The sequence below is a fragment of the Paroedura picta genome, chromosome 7, assembly GCF_049243985.1.
Source record: "Paroedura picta isolate Pp20150507F chromosome 7, Ppicta_v3.0, whole genome shotgun sequence".
Lineage (NCBI taxonomy): Eukaryota > Metazoa > Chordata > Lepidosauria > Squamata > Gekkonidae > Paroedura > Paroedura picta.
Window position 1 is genome coordinate 103,754,543 of NC_135375.1, and position 27,371 is coordinate 103,781,913.

At 52.0% G+C, this 27,371-nt stretch overlaps 1 protein-coding gene across 1 annotated transcript in view; it reads left to right on the forward strand.

Annotated features, from left to right (window-relative positions):
- Positions 1 to 27,371, forward strand: part of LOC143841958 (atrial natriuretic peptide receptor 2-like) — a 75,760-nt gene that overhangs the window by 22,861 nt on the left and 25,528 nt on the right. The window contains exon 4 of the mRNA XM_077346508.1: positions 2,757 to 2,895. Within this exon, the coding sequence (XP_077202623.1) occupies positions 2,757 to 2,895 (139 nt within the window). The remainder of the gene's footprint in view (positions 1 to 2,756; positions 2,896 to 27,371) is intronic.

Here is a 27,371-nt window from a genome sequence, read left to right on the forward strand (position 1 = left end):
TGATATAACTGGGGTCAAAACCTTCTGGGCTTGAGATCCAGTAGAGCAGCATTTAGTCAAACTATGGCCTTTCAGATGTCCATGGACTACAATTCCCATGACCCCCTGCCAGCAAATGCTGGCAGGGGCTCATGGGAATTGTAGTCCATGGACATCTGGAGGGCCACAGTCTGACTACCCCTGCAGTAGAGGCTCCATCTTGGGAGGGGATGCTGATCTTCCTCCCTGTCAGGCACAGCCCTGGCTAGCCCCACACCTCCACTGGGCCATGGGGCAGGGCTGAGGAGGGAGGCTGTGGGTGGGAGTTTGTCTGAGACAGGTTTGCTGGAGATCCAGGAAGGAATGAGCATTGATGGGTTGTGAGAAGAGGTTTGAAGGTCATTCGGAGGGCAGAGAGCAAGCAGCCTGGCCATAGCTGGTGTGGGGCAGGAGGAGAGGGCAGCAGTGGGGAGACGGAGGCAAAGACCATGTCAAGGGCCTAAGGTGGAGAAATCCTGAACTTGGGGCCACATAGTAAATACTTTAAAAGCATAGAAATGGTTGTATTCACTGCCCGTGGATGGAGCAGGGGTGGATTTCAAAGGAGTTAGACAGATTCATTCATAAGAGGATGAGAATATTTATTAACCAGGAAAAGCAGACCCCCCCCCCCATCCAGAGGAACCATATCTTGAAGCACAAGTGGCAGGAGGCAACACCTGGGAAGGTCTCTGGGCCTTCTTTCGTCTCTGTGTCCAGGGGAACCAGTTGGGGGCTGTGTGAGATGGGATGCTGGACTAGGTCAACCAGCTGCCTGATCCTTCTGTCCTCTCTGCCCCCAGGGTGGTCTTTGTCTCCTGCCTGGTTCTGAGCCCCTAATTCTCCCCTCCCCTTTCTCTCCACTTGCAGACGGTGCTGATCATCACTTTCCATCAGCCCCAAACCCCCAAATACCAGCGCTTCCAAAGTGAGCTGATCCTGCGTGCCCAGAGGGACTTTGGAGTCTCACTCAAGGACTCCCGGGTAAATCCCCACCTCCCTGCCTCCCTTCTTCCTCTCTGCGTTGTTGTTATGGGAGGGAGCACAAGGGCCTTTGGGAGAAGAGAGGTGATAGAGATCAGAGGCAAAACTCCCTTCTCACCTTGGCCAGGGGAATCTCCTACCATGAAGAAGAAACAACCACAGGAGATCCCTGGTTGGGGGTAGGAAGGGGCAGCCGTGGCTTCCCTCTGCAGGCCGGTCTCCTGGGTGGGCTTGCTGGGGCCAGATCAAGAGGCTCCCTTAGCCTTCATTCACTCCAGGTAGATTGTTGAAATAACTTGCTTGGTAGTTCTCTTTTCTGGACAGCAGTGGATGGGATCCCCAGCAATGGGTTTAAACTGCTGGGAGAACGATATCGTCTAGGCATCAGGAAAAAATGTTCACAGTCAGAATAGTTCAGCAGAGGAACTGGCTGCCTAAGGAGGTGGTGAGCTCCCCCTCACAGAGAGTCTTCAAGCAGGGACAGATAGTTATTCTGGATGCTTTAGGCTGATTGTCCATCGAGGAGGCCGTTGGACTAGATGGCCTGGATGCTCCCTTCCAGCTCTACTATTCTAAGAGTCTATGAACATCCTTGGTTTTCTTGGTGACTTTCCTGAAAGTGTGTTCTCTTCTGTGCATCCTGGGATGCTGTGTGTTTCTAATAACTTCAGAGGAAGAAGGGTTGAGTCCCCCCACCCCACCCCTTGGTGGAAAGACAGGGCTTCTTCTGCTCTCTGCAGGGTCTTCCATTTGTCCTGGCGCAGATCATTGGAGATTGGGTGCTTGGTGCTGAGTCTGGGGAGCCCAGGGCCAGCTGGGTTGGTGCCCCTCCAAGACCAAGTGAATGGCTGTCTGAAGTGTGTCACCCTCTTCCTGGGGGTTCTTTCTCAGTGGAAGTGCCTGGATGGAGCTGGAAGCCTTCTGGGGTCCAGAGATTAGCCTTGGGGCTGAGTTTTGCCCCCTCTTTCCATTCCATCCCATTCCCTTGCCCTTCTGACCATACACAGCCCTGCCTTCATGGTACGCTGCAGAGTTGACTTGGGTCACCCAGTTCTGAATGGAACTTTCCGTTATCCATTATTGTCATTGAATAGACTTTCTCAACCTAGATTTCTTGATGACCTTAGAAGGGCTTCCTGGATGAGTGCTAATTAATTCTTAATATATTTAATTTAAATTTGTTAAACATTTATTGGGTGATATGGCCATACGATCATGCTGACTCCCCTCCCCCTCCCAGAATGGCCAGTGATGGGCCTCAAGGGGGTGGAAAGGAGAGAGACCCCAGGTAGCTCTGTATACAGCTAAGCTTCCCAACAATATTCTGCACAATCATACTATGTCCAGGATTTCTCAAAGTCTGAGGGATGGTTCAGGGGTTTCTCAATAGTAAAACAGCTGAGAAAGGCTATAATACAGCCTGAAAAAGAGGGATTTGCTGCAAAGTATCCTGTGTGTAGGTGTGGCAGGGAGGGGCCAAACCACTTTTGACCAAGGTGGGCACCTGGATTCCCTGCCCCTAAGAGAGAGGCTGCTGTTCTGGACCAGTTGAGCATCCAGGCTGCCAGCGGGTGGCAACCGACCTCCATTGGAAACAACCCAGCACTTCTTATGGATCCACCCCCAGAGCTGTTTCTGATGGTGTTCTCCAAGACCAAGTGAATGGCTGTCTGAAGGACAGGGGAGTTGGCTGAGGGGGATGGGGAACCTTTTCAATATCTCTCTCTCTCTTCTCTCTCTCTGGTTCATCCTAGCACAAGAACCTGGTGGCCGGCTGCTTCCATGATGGGCTGCTGTTATACATCAGGGCACTGATTGAGACTCTGCATGAAGGTGGATCCAAGCGGAATACCAGCCTCATCCTGGAGAAGATGAGGAGCCTGACAATCCAGGGTATGAGATGGTGGTGGGAGTGGAAATGGATAAGGAGACTGATTTGGCTGCTGCAGAAAAATGGGTGTCAAAGGGAGAAGGTACAACATGAGCCTGAGAGTGAGATGAGGCAGAGACTATTCAGGCCAGGACAAAGCAGATGGGAGGGGGAGAGGGAAAGGGGGACCTGACTGTAGAGAAGACCCCCCCCCCAAGCCTGCCTAGCTGGGAATCTCATCCGTGATTCCTGAGTGGCAACTGGTGCCAGAGGCCAAGTGGAAATGACGTGAGTCTCCTTCCATGATCTCCCCCATCCAGGTGTCACGGGGACAATGAGCATCAGTGAATCCAATGAGAGAGAAGCAGATGTCCACCTGTGGAGCATGGGAGACTTGCAGAATGGACAGTACCAGGTGTGTGTCTGTAGGGTGGGGAGTGCTGTTCATGGTAGGCAAGGGAGAGCCCCACACAGCCTCACTGGGTCTCAGCATTGGTTTGCCTGTGCCACAAACTCTGGGTGGGATTGGGGGTCTTGGGGGTGGTGGGAGGTGAAACATCTGGGCCTCCAAGCCTTTGTATCTGGATGGGATTCTTGGAAGTTGCAACAGATGTGGAGGAAGGTGCAGCCTGGATTTGTGATCAGAATCCGGCCTCTCCTTCTCTCAGGTGGTGGCTCATTACAATGGATCCATGGGGCAAATGGAATGGCTTGGGCCCATCCATTGGAAGAAAGGGGTCCCCCCTCTTTCCAACCCTCCCTGTGTCTTCAGCATGGATGACCCCTCCTGTGACAAAGGTGAGTGTGTTGAGGGATTGAGGGATCTGCTCTCACCTGTTGGGCCATGCTGGCCTTTCCTCTTTCTGCTCCACTCTGTGCTGTCCAGTGGTGGCTCCTGTCTGCCAGGTGGGGCAGCCCCAGGTCAGGATGCTCAGACACCTGCCAGGTGGCCTCCTGTTCTCCTCCCTGGTTGTGGCCACAGAGCTGAGCCTTCATAGGGCCTGGTCATGAGCCACTGAGCCTTCACTTTGGGTATGTTTTTGCACATTCAGACAGTGTGGTCAGTACTGCACACCTGCATCCTCTTCTCACACACCCAGTGGGGAGTCTGGGTTTCCCCTCCCACACAGTCCTGCCATCTCTGCTCACCAACAAACAGTCGATCCTAAGAATATGTAAAGAACAATCCAATCGTTCACACCGTGATTTTAAATACTATACTATTTTAAAAGTCTTGCTGTTTGTTGTTCAGTTTATTTTGTGGTATCATTGAGTTTTTTCATGCAGCCTCATGGGAATTGTAGTATTCCCTCCTTGTCATTTAGTCCAGTGGTCCCCAACCTTTTTATCACCGAGGACCAGTCAACGCCTGACAATTTTACTGAGGCAGATGTCACTGCTGCCTGAGCCCCTGCTTCACTTGCTTTCCCGCCGGTGCCCCTGACTTTCCGCCCCCTGCTGGGGGGCACTGCCAGCAGCAGCTGTGCAGTGCCACACTGAGGGGGAGCCCTAGCCATGGTGTCCGCCGGAGAGCAACAAAGGTGAGCCAGTGGCAGAGTGGAAGGGCAGCCCCCGAGGCAGCAGCCAGGGAGAAGGATGAGGAGGAGCTGCGGCCCGGTACCGACTGATCCACGGCCCGGTACCGGTCCCCGGACCGGGGGTTGGGACCACTGATTTAGTCATCTGGTGAAACATTAGTTTCCTCTTCTGCTCAGGTGCAAAAGTGTCTTGAGAGGGGAATGAAATGAACCTGAAACTCTCTGAGCTTGCCTGCCAGTCTCTCCCTCCCACCCCTGTGCTGCTTTCTGGGGCTTTCTGAATCAGCCCTTCGGTCAACTTTGTCTGCAGAGCAAGACGGGGCATTTCTGCTCCCTCAACTCACTCCTGGTTGTCATGGCAGCCCATTCACAGACTTTGACATTGGTTTGGGCCTGGTTCTTCTGCACATCTCTCCTTCTCCTGGGTTTTCACAGCAGTGGAACCAGTTCATTTTCTTCCCCGCATACCTTACATGCTGCTGTTTCTGGTGGTGGCATTTTTAAAGGCTTTAAAGTATCGATATAATGCAATGACTTGTGTCAACCAGGTTTTCAGAATTTCTTTGCTTTCTTCTGTTTTTAAAATAAGTCTCTAGTTCCATCATAAAGAGGAAAAGGGCTCCCACAAGGGAAAGGGCTAGAGACTTTAAAAAAACTGAGCACTGAGAAATTAAAGAAAACGACTGACTGACCATTTCAAGTTGGCATAATAGATTTATTATAGTGCCTCTGAAAAACCTGAAAAGTGAAACGGCCCATCTTCTTCAGCATGAGGGGAGGTGCAGGTGTGGAGTGATGGTGACAGCAGTCTAAACCTCAAGAGGTGGGTGGGAATGAGCAGGACAAGCAAAACTAGCAGACACAATGCACCCCAGGAAGAACAGGGTTCCAAATTGGCTCCCAGAAAAGGACTGGGGCAATAGTGGTCTCAGAAGAACTGCAGAGGGGATGGGAACTGGGAAAGAAAAAAAACCCAGAAAATTATAGCTCTCCCCCAAATGCATGTGATGATATGGGAACCAACTGAGCAGGATCCAGCCAGAACCAATGAGCAAAAAGCCATGCGAAGAAGGCAAATCCAGACCTGCAAGAGAAGCCTGGTTCCCTCTGTGCCAGGACAGACTTCCTGCAGGCCATGCCCCTGACCCTGCCCACCCCAAGTTGGGCGGGGGTCCCTTCTGCTCCGTTAAGCAGCCCTGCTTTGGGATGCAGACAGCTCACCATCTGTCAGCTGATGGGAGGAGGAGATCAGCTGTTGGGCAGTTCAGCCCCTCTTGAGCACCTCACCCTCTTGGCCAGGTAAGTTTCTGCATATTCAAGCAGAAGGGTACAATCGGCAGCATTTCTGGGGTCCCAGTGGAGGTCCTGCCTCCCCCTGTCAGACCTGTTATCACTGTTATCACTGTTCACTGCATAGAAGCCAGTCACAAGAACACTTATTGAGCAACTTATTTGCCGAGACAGTTTTGATCTATGTGGTACTTTACAAAATGCCTTTATTGTTGAGTGTTCATTTCATTCTGTCTAACTGTGGGGCGTTTTTCATGCATAAACGCTTACGGGAGTTGTGGCCTCCCTCCATGAGGAGCCTCCATTTCGCCTTCTGCTCAGACACAGAAGGACCTTGAAAGGGTCAGAGTCCGTCTGCAGACGGGAGAAGGGAGCTGAGCGGTTGCCATCACTCCAAGGGGCTCTCTTACTATTGTATTTAAGTTTATTGTATATAACTTCATCTTGATGTAATCTGCCCTGGATCCACAGACAGAGGGCAGACAACTAATCCAAGTACAAAATAAATAAAAATATTGTCCACATGGTGTTTTTTATAATGCCTTTAACATTTTCGATGGTCATTTCATTCCATGTTGCCATCGAGGGTTTTTCATGCATGCGCCTCTTTGCTCAGCCTTACGGGAGTTGTCATTCTCCCTCCATGCCTAGCAGCTTGGGGAGCAAGGCAGTGGGCAGATCCAGATCTGTGAGTGAAGCCCACCTGGTTCTCTCTGCTTACCCTCCCTAATGCAGTCTTCTGATTGGACTGCTAGGCTGGTCGGCCCTAAGGAGGGATGCTCAAAGGCTCTTTGGTTCACCTTCCAATCTGCTTGGTTGGAGCAGGGAGTCTATTTCTTGCCAGGCAGTTCTGGTGTCAATGAGCCTCTCAGGACTACCTGCCAGGTGAGTTTCCGCACCTTCTGACAGCACCGTGCACTTGGCGGCATTTCACACATCCTGATGGGAGTCTTGCCTCCAGAAAGATCTGGTGTCTCTGCTCCTTGCTTAGCAGTCAGCCATCAAAATGAACAGAGAGGAAACAGAAAGATGGATAATAAATAAACACTTTTTAAATAAAAAAGGCTTACTGTTTGCATTTATTTAAGTATATGTTACCATAGGCATTCTTGTGCATGTACTAGTTCGCCTATAATAATGGGAGCTGTAGACTCGTGTGCATAATATTTGTCTGGAGAAGCATCCATTTCACCCTCTGTGCAAATGCAAAAGCAGCTTTGCTAAGAGAAGAATATGCAGCTGAACCAACACAGGTAAGTTTGTGGCTGCACAGCTCTTCAGTGACTACCCATGATGGACAGGAGAGAGGTGAACGGATCCAGGGATTGGCAGCTGCAGAACATGGTCTATTTCCCTGGTGAATCTCTTCATACCTGACCCCAAGGTGGGAGAATTTCACCTGGCTGCATCCAGGGAACCAGCTCCAAGAACTTGACAGCTTTGGTGAGCCATACTGGACTTTGACGGGATCTAGATGGGTCACTCTTTGATGTCTCCTGGCTCCACGAGGACTCAGGTCAGAAAAGGGGGGCAGAACATGAGGAGACCCTCCAGAGGGAATGTCTCTGTGACATCTGAGGGGTCTGGACTTGCATTCAAACCTCTGGGTTGCAGAGGAGATGTTTCCCATCAGGGGTGGGACTCAGAACCGTCTTACATACAGTTTTGCTGTTGCATCCCATGGGCAATCCAAGTGAGGGAAAGCAAGCCCCATAGATGGAGAGGAGGTATTTCCATGGGGTGGGTGGAGAAGATCAGTAGTCAAGGTCTAATTGTTGTTCTGCTTTCCCCTCTCTCCAGTCCCCTCACTCAGAAGCTCCATTGCAGCAAAAAGACGAGGTCATCCAACTGCCTGGAGGACAGGACAGGCTTTCTGTGCAGAAAATTTGGGACTGTGGCCTGGCCAGCTTCTGGATGGGAAAGGAAAGCAAGGGAAACTCTGCTCTTTACACCCCCCCAAGGTCTCCTACCCCAATGGCAACACCCTCTGGGATCTCTTTTTATCCCTTTCCTCATTGGCCTTCCTCCTCCTTCCTCCTCCTTTTCTCCCTGACTCCTGCTCTTCTCAATTATCCACTCCCATTTGGTGTCCTGGATGCTGTGGTATAGAGACTCCCCCCCCCCCCCGGATCTCCTCACTCTTTTTTCTCTTCCGGTATTCCCTGACATTTTAACCAGCCGGGAACAGAGACCACAGCTGACCTACATGTGGAGAAGAGGCATCTACTGTTTGGGGAATCTCCCTATGGGGGATTGTGCTGTGGAGTCTTGCATGCTGAGGACATGGACTCCAGCTCCAGAGGTGAGAGGGGGGAAGTCTAAAGCAGACTGAGACTGTCTCTGCCTCCTTGCCTCAGCCTTGTTTCTGGGGCCCCGGAGGGATCCTTGGCTCCTTTCCCGCCGTGCCAGTGCTGGGCTCCATGTCTGCTCATTGCCTGTTGCTGTTGTGTGTTTCTCTCCCGCAGTGTGAGGAGTCAGGCACCCTGAGGAGCCCTCGGAGGAACTGCAGAATTAGGAGTGGCTGCCCGTCTGATCGTGACATTGTCCGCCTACAACACAAATTCCCCGCTGTTAGCTATTTAATTGCGTTTTTCTCTATCTATTGTTCTTGTCCTTCTCATATGTGTTTTGGATTGCCACCCCTTTCCTCTGCCAGGAAATCCCTTGTTCTTAGCTGTTTAATTATAAAGGCTCTGTTTTTTCCATTTTTCCATTTTTATATCTTCTCGGTATGATGTTTCTACACTGATTTATGGTTTGTTCGTATGTGACATGATTTAAAGATGTTTGAGCCATCAGTACTTTTGAGTGGGTCCCTCTCTCCTTTCTTTGGCTTTGTTTTGCTGCGAGGTCCCCTTTCTCCCTGTTCTCGTTTTTGTCCTTCGTAAGCATTTTCCATCTCCTGGAATGAAAAGTGGGAATTAAGTGCCGTCCAATGGGGTGGCTGCAGAACAGGAGTGATCGAGGCATCCTCTGGGCAGCTCCCAATAGCAGTCCAGTTGGAGTATTCTGGGCTGCATGGCATTTGCATGGGGTGGCAGCAAAGGAAGTGATGGCAACCTTCTAACTGATCATACAGTTGTTAGTTCTGCCTATTGGTTTGCCTTGAGGTTCCCTGAAAGGGAAAGGTGCTTTTCATGCCTGCATTTGACCCCTGGTCCCCATCAAGCAGGGGAAGCAGCTAAGTGCCAGGCTATTCCCCTGTGGAATGCAGATTCCAATAGGTCACTCGGAGGAAGCCTGCAGAAACATACAGCTTTATGCTGAGACTGGGGCCAGCTCAACCTTATCTCTTAACTAAGCACCAAAGGAAGAGAGAGCGAATTCATGTGCTAGTGTGAACTTGGAGGCTGGAGGGTTTCCCTGCAGGCACAAGGTCCAGGGCCCTGTCAGCAGCCCCTGAGGCCTGGCTTGAGGTCCTGGGAAATGGAATGAGAGGTGAGAACCCGGGTTATTGGCACAGGTCACTCTCCCGGCCTCTAAAGGGAAGATATTCAATACTATGTAATTCTTTTGTTCTTTGTGCAGAGGTTTTGGATTTGTTCCCCCTGCGTCTGTTTTTTGTAACTGAACTTATAAAAGATTACCCTTTGTAGCATGGTTGGACCATATTCACAGTAACCTTGACAACACCAGGCCAGGCCCTGGGCCACCAGTCTTCAAGGGCAGGCCCACGTAGCCTGTGTTACATTAGTCTAGATTTTTGCCTGATGCGGCTTGGAACTCTGTCAAGGCAGGGAGTGATTGTCTGGTCCAAGGGCAGAGAGCAGAAGGCCCTTATTGTGGATTCTCAGTGGCAGCTGAACACATGGACATAAGCTCCCTACCACAGACAGACTCAGGGATGGCAGCCCACCCAAATAATGGCAGCCCAGGTTCCTGCAGTTTGCCACTGCAAAGGGGCTCCTGGACTCAAAATGAGCTGGGTTCCTCTATTTTCTTTTCACATTTGTGCTCTGCCTTCTTCCGTGGAACTCATGTGGGATGTCCTGTCTTATCCTCACAAGAACCCTGTGAGTTGGGCTGGGAGAAAGTGGCTCAAGCTTTCTGACTAAAGAGGCATTTGAACCGAGGTCTCCCCAAGTCAGTCTCAGGAAGACTCTCTGATGTCCTCCAGTTCTTGCCTCACTCAACTGAATGCCAAGAAGCCTCATTCCCGGAGGTAGGAGAGGAACTCTGGAAACAGGGGAGAAACAGCTGGGACTCAGGAGGAGGGGGTGCGGAGATGTCCTGTAGCCACCAATGGAGAGGCCTTGAGAGAGCACCAAAACCCCAACAGCCTTTTCTGGAAGGGTTCTGGGGAGAACAGCTCACATGGGCCATGAGGTGGAAATGGTTTACTGGGGCACAATTTGTGGATCTGTGCAGCACTGCTGATAGCCATCCCCCCCAACCCCCCCCCCCCCGCCATCATCAACCACACGGATTAGCACGTGCGTCTTTAATGTACTTCTTTGGAGCCTCCTGGGAAAAAGAAACATCCTGATGCTCACTGATGTGAGAAGCACAATCCCCTCAAAGACCCCAGACTTGAAAAACACATTTAGAGGCCAGTGGCACCTTTAAGGCCAACACATTTTTAAATTTAAGTTATGAGCTTTCATGTGCACACAAACTTCCTCACTAAAACAAAGGCTTGTATCGTGTTTAAGAATTGGTTGGCCTTAAAGGTGATACGGGACTTGAATTTTTTTCTACTTCTTCAGACCAACACGACTACCCACTTTAACACAGATTGCAGACGGGGGACTAGCAAGAGATGGGGGAGAAAGAAAATATCCAGCCCTTTATTGCTTGCTGTGCTGTTTTTCTGTTTCCAGAGTGTTTTTAAACAAAGGAAGACATTCCACAAGAGCATCCTGACTTTGTGGTCTCCACGAGAACAGTCCATCCTAACAAAGAATCATAGAATAACAGAGTTGGAAGGCACCTCATGGGTCATCTAGTCCAACCCCGTGTATAATGCAGGAAACTCACATCCCAATCATTCATCTATTGTAACCTGCCACCCTCTTGAGCCTTCACAGAATCAGCCTCTCCATCAGAAGGCTATCCAGCCTCTGCTTAAAAATGTCCAAAGATGGAGAACCCACCACCTTCCAAGGGAGCCTGTTCCACTGAGAAACCGCTCTGATTGTCAGGAACTTTTTCCGGGTGAAGGAATTTCCTTTGAATTAATTTCATCCCATTGGTTCTGGTCCGTCCCTCTTGGACAAGAGAGAACAACTCTGCTCCATCCTCTTTATGGCACCCTTTTAAATACTTGAAGATTGTTATTAGATCCCCTCTCAGTCGTCTCCTCTCCAGGCTAAACAGACCAAGCTCCCCCAACCTTTCATCATACATCTTGGTCACCAAACCCTTCACCATCTTTGTTGCCCTCCTCTGGACACATTCTAGTTTGTCAACATCCCTCTTCAACTGGGGGCCCCAAAACTGAACACAGTACTCCAAATGAGACTGAACCAGAGCAGAGTATAGTGGTACCATTACCTCTCATGATATGGACACTATACTCCATTTGATACAGCCCAAAATCCCATTTGCCTTTTTAGCCACTGAGTCACACTGCTGACTCCTGTTCAATCTATGGTCTACTAAGACTCCTAGATCCTTTTTGCACATGCTACTGCCAAGACAAGTCTCCCCCATCCTATATTGGTGTATTTGGTTTTTCCTACCTAAATGCAGAACTTCACATTTGTCCCTATTGAACTTCATTTTATTCAGTTGAGCCCACTTCTCGAGCCTATCAAGATCATCCTGCATTCTGATTCTGTCTTCTGTTGTGTTTTCTACCCCTCCCAGTTTAGTATCATCTGCAAATTCAATAAATGCTCCCTCTAAATCCAAAGCTTCCATGATGCCCTCTGAAGGGGCAGTTCTGCAGAACTTTCTCATGCCTGCGGGTGATCTTGGGGTTCCAGAATGATGCCTTCAGAGGGGTCCATAAGCCCTTACAAATCAGTTGAGGGTGAAAGCTTCCTCCTGGCCTGTTCCCCAGTGATTATATTTATCGTGTGATGGATGTGTAATATAGGCAGGAGAGCCTAAGATTATCTGGCTGCCAGGCAAGAGACGTTTGGAGGAGGTTTGCCATTGCCTGCCCCATGTCCTGGCCCTCGTGTTGCTTGGAGGTCACCCTTACAATGGCCAGCCAGGGCCGACCCTGCTTAGCTTCTGAGATCTGATGGGATGCTGGTTTCACTGAGCAGAAATGAGGAGTCTGCCTGGGTACATCTGGAGGAGGGGAAGAGGCACAGTTCCAAGCACGGAAAGGTCATAGAAGACTGGAGTCCACCTACATCCCCCAATGCTGCAGCCCCAATCCATAGCCCCATTGCAGCTTCCTTTGGGGACCCCATTACACCCCTGGAGTCTCAATCCAGAAATCCAGCAATGTGGGTTCTTCAGTCCTCCCCCTCCCCCTCCCCTTCCATTCTCTCCTTTCTCTTCTTGGACCTTTTCCAGCCACCTGGAACTGAGCATTCAGAGAGGTGAAGCTTCACCAGCCGCAGATATGAAATGGCAGCAGAAGCTTCTCCTACTACTTGCTGAGGGTCAGGATGCTAGCCCCCCATGCAAAGAAGAATCACTTGAGTCCCCCCAAAGGTATCCACACAGACTGTAAACTTATTTATTTATTTATTATTTAAATTTGTATACCACCTTTCTGAATTGGGCTCATGGTAGTTTACACAATAAAAAAATAAAAACACAATAAAACCCATTAATACCTGTAATTACAATTACTAACGGTTACAAGACGGTAGGCGAAGGAACTACGAGCTAAGCTTATCCCCTCAATCAGCTGACAGATCAAACAACACAAGTATGACGGAGCCACCCTGATCCAGCTGGCTCTGGATGTCATCCGTCAGGGCGGCCAGCGTGGTCTCCACCCTGTGGCCAGGACGGAAACCAGACTGGTATGGATCAAGGGCCGAAGTTTCCTCCAGACATGCTAGGAGCTGATCCCACTCTATCACCTTGCCCAGACATGCAAGATGTGAGACTGGGCGGTAACTGGTGGGGTCCCGCGGGTTCAGCGATGATCTTTTCAGTAAACGGTGAACCACTGGTTCCTTAAGTCCTTTGGGGAACTCTCCAGATGTCAAGGAGAGGTTGATAATCTCCCTCCAAGGACCTCCTATCTGTTGGTCGCCCGATTTGAGCATCCAAGATGGACAGGTAACTAAGGGGCAAGTGGTCACCCTCACTGAGCCTAGCAATCTGTCCACTTCAGTTAAAGAGAGCCACCTGAAGCCATCAAACACTAAGAAGAAGAAGAAGAAGAGTTGGTTCTTATATGCCGCTTTTCCCTACCCGAAGGAGGCTCAAAGCGGCTTACAGTCGCCTTCCCATTCCTCTCCCCACAACAGACACCCTCTGGGGTGGGTGAGGCTGAGAGAGTCCTGATATCACTGCTCAGTCAGAACAGCTTTATCAGTGCCGTGGCGAGCCCAAGGTCACCCAGCTGGCTGCATGTGGGAGAGCGCAGAATCGAACCTGGCATGCCAGGTTCCCCTGTGATGGCCACAGAACTTCCAGTTTGCTAACTGTATCAATCGTGGCAGGGAGGTCATGGCAGAGTGACAGAACTTTGTCCACAAAATAGCTCTATAAAGCTGCACAGCCTAAATCCAGTTTCCTTATCATTTGATGTACTTCCTCGAGGGCAGTAAGGGACCTACGTACTCTGAATCAGTCAGTACCAGGCCAGGGCTCCCTCCTCGTCCTCTTCCCCGGCTGCTACCTCGGGGGCTGCCCTGCCACTCTGCTGCCGGCTCACCTTTGGTGTTCTCCGGCGGCTGCCATGGCTGGGGCTCCCTCTCAGTGTGGCACTGTGCAGCTGCTGCTGGCAGCACCCCCAAGCGGGCGGTGGGAAGTCAGGGGAGCTGGGGCTCAGGCAGCGGTGACCCCCCCCCCGGGGCCTCAGTAAAATTGTCAAGCATTGACCGGTCAATGCTAAAAAGGTTGGGGACCACTGAATAACTGTGCCGGGCGAGAGCTTGTGGATGCAATTTCCATGGCATAGAAGTCTCATTTTGCCGCTTTCACTGCATTCTCATACGCCTTCATAAGTATGCAATGAGATGTCCTCGTTGCCTCTTCAATAGTCTCCCTCCACATTCGCTAAATTTGTCTCACTTCTTTCTTCCTCTCCCAAAGCTCCTGGGTATACTATGGGGTTTGTTTGAGGTGAAGGCAGAGAAGTTGCCTAGGAGCAATCTCGTCAATAGTAGCTGTCAGGCGGGACTGCCAATCCTCCACCAAAGCCATCAACAAGACACCAGAGGGCATCGGGTCCCACAGAGCGTTCTGGACCTCTGGGAATCCATAAGTGGACCAAAATCTCCCCAAACGAGGAGGGGGTGGAATCCTCAGTCAAGCCTTCAGGGCATGATGTTCTGACTATAGAATGATGTTATTCACCACCAGTTCTATCACTACACCTACACTACACCTACACCAAAGATCAAATCGAGGGTGTGACCAGCCTGGTGAGTGGGACCAGCAACAAACTGCGAGAACCTAGGTATCTCCATGGACGACACTAGGTCCAGGCCAAGTCCTGAAGATGGTGCATCAGCATGGACATTGAAGTCACCCCAAATCTGACATTTTGGGTACTGCAACTTCCTGGCAGCCACCACCTCCAGCATGCCTACCAGGGAATCCAGAGGTGGTGAGCGATTGGTACACCAACCAGATAGCCATGCTCTGGGCCGACTCCCACTCTGGACTGGTGTACTTTATCCCCGGGATCAATGATGCAGGGAGAGCCCTGAAGGAGAAAGACTCTCTGACCAGGATTGCCACTTCCTTCCCCTGCCCCTGAGCCAAAGCTGATGCAGGACCAAATACCCAAGTGGTGCAACATCTTTCAAGCTGACATTCTCACCCTCACATACCCAGCAAGCCAGGTCTGCCTCATGCCTTGCAAAATAGTCCCGCAAGGCTGAGGACTTGTTGTTTATCGACCTAGCATGGCATAGGATCATCACCGGTTCTACCCTAGCCCTCTCTGGGGATGGGACGGAGATTTCAAGGGCAGCACCCGTATCGACCAGACCATCGGCGGTGGGAATTCCACCGCCAGGGCCTTCCTGGACCTATGTATGTTGCTGCCTCATTTAGGGACAGACTTTTATTTCTTCATAAAGCAGTATTTGAGGCGGCTTCTGAAGAACAGTGAAGGCATCGAAATCAATCCTGCACAGAGCAGTTTCGATACCAGGAGACCTAGCACCAATCCTGCACTCATTTGGGTGGCCTAACAGAGGAGCAAAGTCTGTTCACAGAACAGATGCAACTTCATTCAAGCCTGCCTTTGGACACTTACTGGAAATGTTATCAGAGCTTAACTTGGCCTTTGTGCAAGGCCCTTTATCTTGCATGTATTGGGAGGAGGCATCTTATATCAGCTCTTCTCAAAACAGTCCCATTATCAAGAGGATACCAAAGAGGTCATTTGATCTGAGCTGCCAAGACAAACTCTGCTGTGGGCTCCATTAGTCCCCCCCCCCAAAAAAAAAGTATCTGGGAAGATCTTCATTGCAGACTGTAGGGAAAGCAGAGGACCTCTGGCTCACTGATGCCTGAAGGGTGGCCTCCTTTGTAGAAATGGGGCAAACGGTGGGAGGAATTCACAGAGTGTGAAGCCTGAATTCTGCCTGGTGGTGCCATCAATGCCTGCCCTCTGTACCTGGGCCAGCCCTCCTGGTCAAAGGGGTTCCAGCTCAGCTTCACCGATGTTGTTTTCCACAATGTCTCAAAAGCCCAAATGACCACATCTTGATCTGTGTCCCAGGTCTTCCACCTGGAGCTGCAGTTCAGCTTCCCATCTCTCTATGGCTGCACAGACTGTGGTCTCTGCTTCTTGAAGAGCCATCATTCCTTTCCATTCCTGGGGCTGCTGGAGGACCAGCAAGGCCTTTGGGACAGGAGGGAAGGGGTTCCTGAGATGTCAGCAGTAGCGGTTGGCTCACCTTCCTTAGTTGCAGGAGAGCAAATGCTCCTTGCCGTTTTCAGGTTGGCTTCTTTGTGCTTCACCCTGCAGGAAGTAGCTGCTGGGAAAAACGATTTTAGCTTTGTAGGTTCCCTGTGTTTCTCCCACTCCTTTTGTCTGTCCTCCCATTTTTCTTGTCCTATTTGATTGATTGAATGATTGAATGATTGAATGATTGAATGAATGATTGAATGATTGAATGATTGAATGAATGATTGAATGATTGAATGATTGAATGAATGATTGAATGATTGAATGATTGAATGATTGAATGATTGCCCTCCACTCCTGGTGCAGCTGGTTTGTGGCAGGATCTTCGGGCCATTTCGCACGGCTTCAAAATAGCACAATGGTTGCTAATTGAAAACGCTACTAATTTGGCATAACGCACGACGTCGTAGACAATCTGCAACACTCCTGAAACCGACCCGCAAAAAGCGCTTCGTTGTGGCGCTTTCAGGGGAATCCAGAAAAGTGGATTCACCCTCCGGATAGCGATACACTCCTGCAACCAATCTGCAACACTAGCGCTAAAGACCTGTGCGTTACCATTGTTGCGGGTTCTTCAAAGTCCCTCCTCCTGAGCCTGTCCTCCAAACTTCCGGCGAAGCGATCGCCATTTTTTTTTCTCCGAGCGAGCGGGGATAAACGCACCAGCGAGCCTCTTTCTGTTTAGAGGCTTCCCTGGCTTCAGTCCTTTACCTTTAGTCACTAAGCACAAACCACAGAAAAGCCCGTTTGCTGAAATAAAGTCCCTTTATTTTTTATACATTAATTCAGCCGAAAATCGGGCCCGTGAGAGGGGGGGGGATTTTTTTTTTATCACTCGAGGCAGCGTGCCAACGATCATACGATCAAACGACAGCTCACATTAGGCAGCTGGATGGGTCTCTCCGTTGCAACGAATCTACCTAGATTCGTTGCTATGGGTCTGTTTTTTTTTTAAAAAACCTTTCTTAAAGGGAAAGGGGCTGTTTGGGAGCATGCTAACGGCTGCCCATTGGCTGCTTGACGGCCAGGGGCGGGACGAGCTTGGCAATAGCGCTTCCTTTCTAGCGATTTCTGCTGAGACCGGAAGCCTGTGGGAAACGCTAAAAAACGCAACTGATTCCACTACAAAGGCAGGTATGCATAACGACGAATTCCACTATTTTAAATGGCGATTTTTCATTCCGCAAACAATTTGCAACAAAGATCCCCGTGCGAAAAGGCCCTTCATCTCGGAGGGGCTGAGTTTCAGGTGAGGGCAGGAATGCGGAGTCTGCCATTACCCTCCGAAGTCCCCTCCATGTCCTGAGCACTTTCTAAAGGGAGCAGGTTGCTGGACTATGCAAGATCTGCACTGGGCATAATTCAAAAGGAAATGAAGAAATTCTGCAGGGGGCATTGGGGGAGATGTGCATTCAGCATAATTAGAACGGGAACTGCCTGATGTTTTCCACATTATCCCTTCCGGTTGTCTTTTTTTGGAGCCTTCCTGCTCTTTGAGCACGCTTCCCCCCTGTTTACCTCCAGAACAGGCAGAAGGAACAGAACAGGGCAGTTAGACAGTTAAGACTCTCTCTTTCCTCTCTCTCTATTCAAAGTTGTTTTCTTCTAAATAAACAATTTTATCCCTTTAAGCAGCCTGGTGCTCTGACCCTCTTTGTATGTTGAGACTCTTCCCAGCAAAGGTCACAGAGGTCCAATCTTGATATAACTAAGGGGATGTGAGATCATTCATTCAAAACGATCCCATCCCCTTTACCAAAAGTAGATGGATAGATTTATCTAGAAGAAGAAGAAGAAGAAGAAGAGTTGGTTCTTATATGCTGCTTTTCCCTACCCGAAGGAGGCTCAAAGCGGCTTACAGTCGCCTTCCCTTTCCTCTCCCCACAACAGACACCCTGTGAGGGAGGGGAGGCTGAGAGAGCCCTGATATCACTGCTCGGTCAGAACAGCTTCATCAGTGCTGTGGCAAGCCCAGGGTCACCCAGCTGGCTGCATGGGGGGGGGGGAATGCAGAATCGAACCCTGCATGCCACATTAGAAGTCCGCACTCCTAACCACTTCACCAAACTGGCTAAAGGGAACGGTGCAGATTAGGAACTGGTGCCTGAGCCTTTTCCCTTTGAAATGCAAAGATGTCTGCAGGAGCTGTAACTCTGAGCAGAGGATCAGGGTCCCATCCAACCATATTCCCTGTGGGCAAGGAAGCCAGATAACGGGGAGGAAGATTGGAGCCCAGGAGCCCCTCCAAGACCAGCAAGACTTCAGGATAGAAGCTTTCCAGAGTCACAGGTCTCGTATCTGACCAAGGGACATTTGGCTCTCAGGGCTTCTACCCCAGAAATCTTGGCCTTGAAGTTGCAGCGGGATTCAAATCTTACTCTTCAACATGGCTACACACTTGAAATGATAACATTGGGGATCACAGCTCAGCTGTCCACAACTATACAGGGCCTGGTGTGTAAAGCTCCATGTTTTATCCTGTTTGGCCAATATCTACAACCAACTTCAGCCAGCCGGTGTTACATCAGGCGTTTACAGTGAGAAAGAAAATCTTTCACCTGAGCAATTTACAAGGAAAATTCCATCTAGACTCAAGCCAAAGTGTTGTAGTTTTGGAAAAAAATTATGTTGCACCTGAATTGGGATTGTTTTCAACAAGTATTCAGGGAGTGAGTGAGGACCCTGCCTGTGAGGAAACCGTGAGGGGAATGGGGGGGGAGCATGCCTGGGCCACTGATCCTCTGTTGGTGGGCCTGACCATCCTGAGGGGGGGGATGATGAATATGATCCCTGCATGGTGAGCATCAGGGTATTTCCTCTGCCACAATAAGGGCTAAAGACCCAGAGCCAGGGAGTGGCACCCACCCTTTCCCACCCCCTCACTGGGTGCTTGGCCTGCCCCACTCAGAGGAACAGACTGGGCACCAAGATGGAGGGAGGATTTCCTGCCACTGGGTAGCAACACGGTCCTCAGAAGGCCAGTTAAGATATCCGTGTTAATCTTGGTTCAGGATCTCCCTGGGAGATCAGAATAGTGGTCAGGAAGGCACAAGTTAAGAGCATGACTGGAAAGAGCATGACATGGTTAACTGAGGCTCTCTGAACAACAGGCCAGGAAAGCATGATCAAACCAAATCTGTGATGAATGAAAAACTCATGGAACATGCTCTAATGTTAACTCTTATCGTGCATTTTATCCAGCTTCTGTAGCATTTAATTCTCAGCACTTTTACAAACTGTTTAAACCACCCTGGTTTCTGCCCTTTCACAATTCTGGTAGGTTGGTGGAGTGTGTGTGTGTGGGGGGGGGGCTAGAGGTGGCCCATCCTTGGCCCTGATGCAGTCTCTGGAAATGCCCATCTGGCTCAGGAGGACTCGGCTCTCTTCTCAGGAGAGGTGGGGGGCTCTGGAGACAGCCACCCAACAGGCCCACCTCCCCTCTCTTGCCTCTTAGTCTATGCAGCTCCCAGCTTCACTTCACAAGGGCAGTTCCACGTTTCAGGTCTAATATGCTCATTTACCAAGATCTGTTTGACCTGCCATGCTGGAGCAGGGGTCCTTCCCAAAGCAGCCCACAGCCCAATGGGGGAGGGAAGGGGTGTCCCTTGTGTATGGAGGGCTCTACAAGAGCAAAGTTTGAGATTCCATCCCCTGATAATCGAGGTCAGTGTCCAGCACAGCTGTCTTTGAAAAGCCTAGGGGGGGGGGGGACCTAGAGATCCCCCTGGGGCCCCAGTAACAAGACTGAGACCAGGAGGCAGAGGCCATCTTGGGCTGCTTCTCCCCCTCTTACCTCTGTGCCTGAAGCCCATGCCCGTGGCTTAGAAGGCCGCAGGGCACAATTCCCTGTAGAGAGATTTCCCAAACAGCAGGTGCCTCTTCAGTGTATGGTTGGGGAGACCCTTTTGTTGCCCGTCAGCTCCTGTCCATGGTCCTGGTGAGGGATTGTGTCAGGGAACAGAGGAAGAGAAAAAGGGTGAGGAGGGATGGGGGGGGATGAGTCTTTGCCCCACAGCATCCAGGGCAATAGATGGGAGTCCTAAATTGGGAAGAGCAGGGCTCAGGGCTCCCTGTCCTGGGAGAAAAGGAGGAGGAGGGCCCATGAGAAACTGGAGAAAAGGAGATCCCAGAGGGAGTTGACATTGGGGCAGGAGACTCAGTGGGGTAAAGAGCAGGGTTGCCTTACTTTCTGTTGCAGAAGCTGGCCAGGCCATAGTCCCCAGTTCTGCACACCGAGTGGTTGTCCTGCCCACCATGCAGATGGACAACTTCCCCTCTAGCTGCAACAGAGACCCTGAGTCAGGAGACTGGAGAGAGGGGAAAGCAGGAAAGGATCTCCCCCCCCCACCCCCTGGAGAGACACTCCTCAGTGAGAAAATCCCTTCCCACCTACACACAATCTCTCCCCATGACAAAGGAAATTAAAGAAGAAAAAGTAAGATATTCTTAAAGAATGCTTCAGGGGGTTCTCAAATGTAAGATAGCCAAGAAAGGCCATAATACAGTATGAAAGAAATATATTTGCTGGGAAGTATCTAGTTTGTTTTCCAACGTGTGTTGGAAAATGCCCATCTTCCATCAAAAAAGTGGAAGAGGAGTAGATTGCCTCCAGGGATGCATCCCTCAATAAATCCCAATAAATTATTTTTTGGTGTTCTGCTGTTTAGAGAGCAGGTGACTTCTGTGACTTCCTTGTGCTTTTGTGGTCTGTTGCTCAGAGTGCTTCAGAAAACCACTTTTTTCCAGTCCTGCTCTTGACTCTGGGCCTTCCTGATAGCCGTCCTTATCTCCTGCGGTGATCCTGAGCCCAGATTAACAGAGATATCTTAAATGTCCTTCTGTTGCTACCCAGAGCAGGAAACCCTCCCTCCCACTGCCCAGGCGTCCATCTTGTTTCCCCAGACTGGTCCTCAGAGTGGGGACAGGCCAAGGGCCCAGAGGCGGATGGGAAATGGTGGTTGTCCCTTCCTGGCTCTGGGTCTGTGGCCCTTAATGCAGCAGAAGAAATCCCCTGAGGGTGACTGTGCAGGGACCCAGCCTGTTCTGTATTCATCTACCCTCCCCCCCCAGCCCTGGTTGCCAGGATGGTTAGGCCCTCCAGCGGTGGATCAGTGGGGCAGGCATCTTTCCCCCTCCCATCACTGAGTCCTATCAGAACTGGGAGTCTTCTGCTTCCTGGTTTTTTAGAGGGAAATTCGAGTTCAGCAAGGCGCAAAGCTTTTGGCAAGAAGCTCTTTGGCTGGAGGATTTTCCTGAGTAAATTTCTAAGGTAAGTAAAAGTTCTCTTTTAGGAAGATGGTTGCATGATGCCTCTACTTTAGATAGTTAATTTTCCCAAAGTATTTATTTTTTTGTATAAATATGCCCTCAATTTGTGGGTTTGGGAGGCCTTGAGTCTTCTGGAGCAGTGGCCCCCAACCTTTTTATCACCGGGGACCACTGGGGCCACCCGTCTCCCCTGCCCCCGGTGAGGGGCTCGCATGGGCATGGGCGGTGGTGGCAGGCCACCACTGCAGGGGAGAGGGAAGCTGTTGGGGAGGGCACGGACGGCAGCATGGCTCGGGCGCATACCTTTGGAGTCCTGGCGGCGGCAGGCAGTGGTGGTGAGTCTGGGGCCAGTCGTGGCCGCATGTCGGTGCTGCCATGAGGGTGGGGACGTGGCCAGAGGGAGCCACAAGCGGCACGGTGGCAATCCTGGGGCAACCCCCGGAGAAAGGTTGGGTCTGCGTTGCGGGCGGGGAGGCAGCTGGAGGGAGTGGGACCATGGAGGGGGCGCAGGAGAGGTGGGCGCGCAGCCGCCGGTGCTTTCGGGGCAGCGGCGTGGTGCGTTAGGGTTCTGCAGTGATGGTGGGTGGAAGGGTGGGAGCAGGTGGGCGGGGCGGCAAGGAGGGTGAGGATGGCCCAGTGACAGGCAGAGTCTATAGTGGTGTTTGAAGGAGGGAGGCTGGGGGGGGGGGATGGGAACCGAGGGATTGGGTCAACCTCAACCAAATGCCTGGTGAAGGAGCTCCCTTTTGCAGGCCCAGAGGAACTGTTCAAGTTCCATCAGGGCCCTGATCTCTGGAAGCTCATTCCACCAAGTGGGGGCCAGGATGGAGAAGGCTCTGGCCCTGGTTGAGGTCAGCCGGGTTTCTTTAGGGTCAGAGATCACCCGGAAGTTGGAGGTGGAGGAGTGTAAGGCTCTTTGGGGGGTGTAGGCAGAGAGGCAATTCCACTGGGCCCAGACCGCATGTGGCCTTAAAGGTCATAACCGAAACCTTAAGCCTGATCCAGAATTTGACCGGAAGCCATGCTGGGGGATGGGCTGAATGTGGGACCTCCAAGGTTTTGCTGTGAGGACCCTGGTGGCTGCGTTCTGGACCAGTTGCAGTTTGTGGATCAAGGATAAAGGCAGGACAGCACAGAGTGAGTTCCAGAATTCCAGTCTAGAGGTGACCGTCTCATGGATCACTGTGGCTGGGTGCTCAGGGGCCAAGTAGGGCACAAGTAGTTGGGCTTGGCGAAGGTGGTAGAATGCCAGCTGTGCTACTGTTGTGACCTGAGCCTCCATTGAGAGGGAGGCATCAAGAATCATGCCCAGGTTCCTGGCGGATTTGGACACTGATAGCCGTACTCCATCCAGGGTGGGCAGGCGGCTTCCTCGCTTGGGCCTTTCCTGCCCAGCCACAGGACCTCCATTTTTCAAGACTCTGCTTGTGAGTCCCCCTGGCCATCCACTAGGAGGAAGAGCTGGGAATCATCAGCATATTGGCGGCAACCTAGCCCCAACCTCCACACCAGTTGAGCAGGAGGGGGCATCAAAATACTGCATAAGATGGGAGAGAGAGAAGCCCAATGGGTGTGTGTGTGTGTGGGGGGGGGGGTGGCAGGGAACCATCTTGGGCCCTGGAGTCCCTCAGAGGAAGCCTGTTTCCTTGTGATCCGCTCTGCAACTGCAGCTGCAAGAGGGAGATGAGGGAGATCCAAGGACGAACTGGCGCGGTTTGGGGGGGGGGGGGGAAGAGATGCCTTAAAGGGGCTGTAGGAAGTGCCACATCAAATGACTGTCGTTTTGGGTTGTTCCTGTCCGAAAATCCTGGGGACTTGGGAGGCTCCTCGGCAATCCTTCCGCCAGTGGTACTCCCCCGCCCCCAGCCCGGCCCGGCGTCCGGAGGGAGGGGCAGGAGGGCCCTTTCTCCTCCGAGGGGGCGCGGCGGCCGCCCAGAGAGGCTCCGGCTTTGCGGGTGAAGGAGAGCCACGGCCAGAGCCCCCATGGCCTCGCCGCCGCCACTGCTGCTCCTCCTGCAGGCTGTCTTCCTGCTGCCCTCCGCCGCCCCGTCGGAGGTGACCGTGGGGGTGGTCGTGCCCGAGCGCGACCTGCGCTACTTGTGGGCCTGGCCGCGGGTGGCGCCCGCCCTGGAGCTGGCCCTGGAGGCGCTGCAGCCCCAGCTGAGCCGCGCCGGCCTCAACGTCACCATCGCCTTCGCCCCGGCGGACGAGGACGGCGAGTGCTCGTGGGTTTCGGCGCTGGAGAGCACCTTGAAGCTGAAGGACTCCCGGGACCCCGACGTGCTGCTCGGCCTCGGCTGCGACAACGCTGGAGACACAGTGAGGGCCTGGGCTGAGCACTGGGGGCTGCCCCTCCTCTCGGCCGGCGACTACGACGAGCCTTCTCAGTTCTCGACCTCAGTGTACGCCGGCCCGGCCAGAAGCAAAAAACGCGCGGCTTTTTTGGGGCAGCTGAACAGGCGCTTCAACTGGACCTCCCGCTTCGTCTTTGCCTTCAGTAGGGAAGTCCACGACTTCCCGCGCTATCTCCGACAGTTCCGCTACCCTATCCCTTCGTCCCGGGGCGGCCCCTACACATGGATCACCCGCTACTCAGTCGAGCTCGATGCTGGGCTGGACGAGGCTCTCCGCTCCACCCGAGCCGCGGGACGGGGTGAGTCCGCCAGACGGGAGCGTCTTGTCGCTGCCCGCCTGGCAGGAGCCACCGGGGAGGTCGCCTGGGAGTCCGGGGCGGCGGCAGCAGCAGCGGGAGGATTGGGGACCTTGGAGTGTGGGGAGAAGGAAGCAGGGTCGGGTGCGCCTCGACCCGGGGGGAGGAAGGAGGGAGGGTCTCCTCATCCTGGCCAAGCTCTTCTCAAGGGACTGAAGCCCAGTCGGATCCAGAAGACCCGAAATGGATCCGGGTGAATGATCTGGCTTTCCCCCCTGAAACAACAGAGAAAATCAGAACACAGGAAGAGGTTTCTTTTCTTTTTTAGTGCCTGAATCTGGATCTCCCAATGAAAGTGGTGAGCCATACATTCAGGCCACCCCAGGAGAAGATCTGACCATCACAGGGCTGAGTGTCCATCCCTGGGCCAGGCTTCTCTGCTAGTGGAATTAGTGACTGTAGTTTCAAAGAGCAATTAAAGTCCCTTCCCTTTGAGGGAACCAGGAGCCCAAGGAAGGACCTCCCTACTTAGACTTTGCAGATATCGTTGGGCAGCCTCTTGAGTCCAGCCTTGTGCTGCAGGCATGGCTGAAGGGCACATTCCTTGCTTGCATCTGACACATGCTCCTGTGGCCGGTGTGGTTTCTCCTCAGTGGTCTACATCTATGCGCCCCTTGAGTTGTTCCAGCAGATGATGCGCCTGGCACAAGCTCAGAATATGACCAATGGTGATTATGTCTTCCTCTACCTGGACCTTTTGGGGGAAAGCCTGGAAGCTGCGGGGCACCGTGAGGCAGCCAAGCCCTGGCAGAGCAAGGAGAGCCTGGATTCAGGAGGCCTCCAAGAGGCCTTCCAGGTAAGTCCAGAAGTCTCCTTGGGGGGGGGGGAAGGGGTGGCAATCCCAGCAATGTGTGCTGCCCCTAATCCCTTGGGTGTGTTCTCATGTATTCTGTTGTTGGATCTGGGGAGGCTCTTGATTTCCTATATGGAGCCAGGGCTCTGAGAAAACCTGAAGCCAGAATGAGGCCAGCAGTGCTTCTGTGCAGGGGCAGAGATCTTCCCCCTTATGAAAGCCAGCCTTTTGGCCTCTACGCATGCCCAAGTTTGCCTCTGGGCTCCTCCATGATGAACCTTCAACAAGGAGGATGACCTGCTGACCTGACCTCTCTGGAATTTTCCTTGGCTGGGTACTTTGCAAGGGTTGGGGGGGGGGGCTTTTTCCTTCCGCAGGGATAACCAGGGGAACGGGGAGGGAATGTGTGGAATTGGCATTCACACATTGAAATTCTTTCTCTGTTCTACTTCATCACCTGTACAGGAGGAAAGCCTCTTGTGGCGCAGAGTGGTAAAACATGCTTTCTGAGGCTCTGCCCATGAGGCTGGGAGTTCAATCCCAGCAGCCAGCTCAAGGTTGACTCAGCCGTCCATCCTTCCGAGGTCGGTAAAATGAGTACCCAGATTGCTTGCTGGGGGGTAAAACAGCAATGACCAGGGAAGGCACTGGCAAACCACCCCGTAGTGAGTCTGCCATGAAAACACCAGAGGGCGTCACCCCAAGGGTCACACATGACTCGGTGCTTGCACAGGGGATACCTTTACCTTTTACAGGAGGAAAGTCAACACCTTCCATTTATGCATGAAAAAAGAGCCAAACCCTCACTTGTGCTTGTGATTTCACTTTCGAAAAATGGAAAGAAGGCAATTGTGTGTGTGTGTGGGGGGGGGGGGGAGGCTACGACGGTGAAGGCTGGGTTGAGAATACTGCTGTGACTCCTCCCCACATGAAAATGACCCTGGTCAGGGTGACATCACCAACCATCTGAGACCATTGAGACACTATGTATGTTTTGAACATAAGGTTTGCAAGACATCCTCCACCATCTTGTGAGAAAAACACACATCAGTCCAGCTGCTGATGTTACTGTGGTCAAAACCTTCTTGACTTGAGATCCAGTAGAGGCTCCATTTTTGGCATGGGATGCTGGTCTCCACAGGGCCATGGGGCAGGGCTGATGAGGAAGGCTGTGGGTCTTTCTGAGACAGATTTGCTGGAGATCCAGGAAGGAATTAGCAAAATCATGCAGGTGGTCAAGGGCAGGGCTCAGGAGGCGCCTGGGTCTGGCAACAGGGCAGAAGGGAGCCATGCGGGGAGACTGAGAAATGTTATACAGAAAATGTATCCAAGCAGCCTCAGCTGCTGCTTCTTATGAGGCCAGAGTTTTGGCCTGTTTGATCCTCTGAGGCCTCCAGAGCTGGCCAGAGGGGGCAGGGGCCCCAGGAGACAAGCAGGGCTGAAGGCTTGGCCAGCGGCTGTTAGACTTGGAGCTGTAGACTGAAGGCAGCAACTGGGAAGGGGAAGCAGCTCAGGACTCCTGCTCACCTCTGGGGACCAGACCACAGAACAGCTGAGGAAGATGCTCAAGAAGCCAATGGCAAAAACAGAGAAGTTGGAGCACTTTCCTCTGAGTCCAGGAGTTTCCAGTTTAGGAGAGGGGGAGATGACTGGGGAGGAGGGAATGGAAGTTTATAAAATTATACCTTAAGCGGAAAATATGTGTGTGAGTGGGGGGGGGGGTAAGGTCTTTACTCACCTTTTCCATAACTCCAGAACTTGGTACCACATAGGAAGTACTTCAAAAGCAAAGAAATGGTTGTATTCACTGCCAGTGGATGGAGCAGGGGTGGCTTTAAAAGGAGTTAGATTTGTTCATGAGTGGCTGAAAATAGGTATTAAGCAGAAAAAGCAGGACTCCCCCCCCATCCAGGGGCTCCATATCTTGAAGCACCAGTAGGCAACGCCTGGGAAGGCCTCGGAGCCCTCTTTCGTCTCTGTGTCCAGGGGAACCAGTTGGGGACTGTGTGAGATGAGATGCTGGACTAGGTCAACCAGCTGCCTGATCCTTCTGTCCTCTCTGACCCCCCCCCCCCCGCCCAGGTGGCCTTTGTCTCCTGCCTGGTTCTGAGCCCCTAATTCTCCCCTCCCCTTTTTCTCCACTTGCAGACGGTGCTGATCATCACTTTCCATCAGCCCCAAACCCCCAAATACCGGCGCTTCCAAAGCAAGCTGATCCTGCGTGCCCAGAGGGACTTCGGAGTGTCACTCAATGACTCCCGGGTAAATCCACACATCCCTGCCTCCCTTCTTCAGTGACCTCTCTGCTTTGTTGTTATGGGAGGGAGCACATGGGCCTTTGGGAGAAGAAGAAATAACCACAGGAGATTCCCCAGGTAGGGGAGTGGGAGGGGGCAGCAGTGGCTTCCCCTTGCAGGTCGGTCACCTGGGTGGGCTTGCTGCGGCCAGGTCAAGAGGCTCCCTTAGCCTTCATTCACTCCAGGCAGGTTGTGGAAATAACCTTCTTGGTGGTTCTCTTTTCTGGACAGCAGTGGATGGGATCCCCAGTAATGAATTTAAACTGCAGGGAGAACCATATCCTCTACTCATCAGGACAAAAAATGTTCACAGTCAGAATAGTTCATCAGTGGAACTGGCTGCCTACGGAGTTGGTGAGCTCCCCCTCACTGGCAGTCTTCAAGCAGGGACTGGACAGATACTTATTCCGGATGCTTTAGGCTGATCCTCCATTGAAGGAGGCACCTTCCAGCTCTACGATTCCATGATTCTATGGACATCCTCTGTTGCTCCTTTCCGCCTAGTTTTCTTGGCTATTGTCCTGTCTTCTGGGCATTCTAGGATGCTCTTTATTTCTAATCACTCAGGAGGAAGAAGGGCTGAATGTTCCTGCCTCCCTG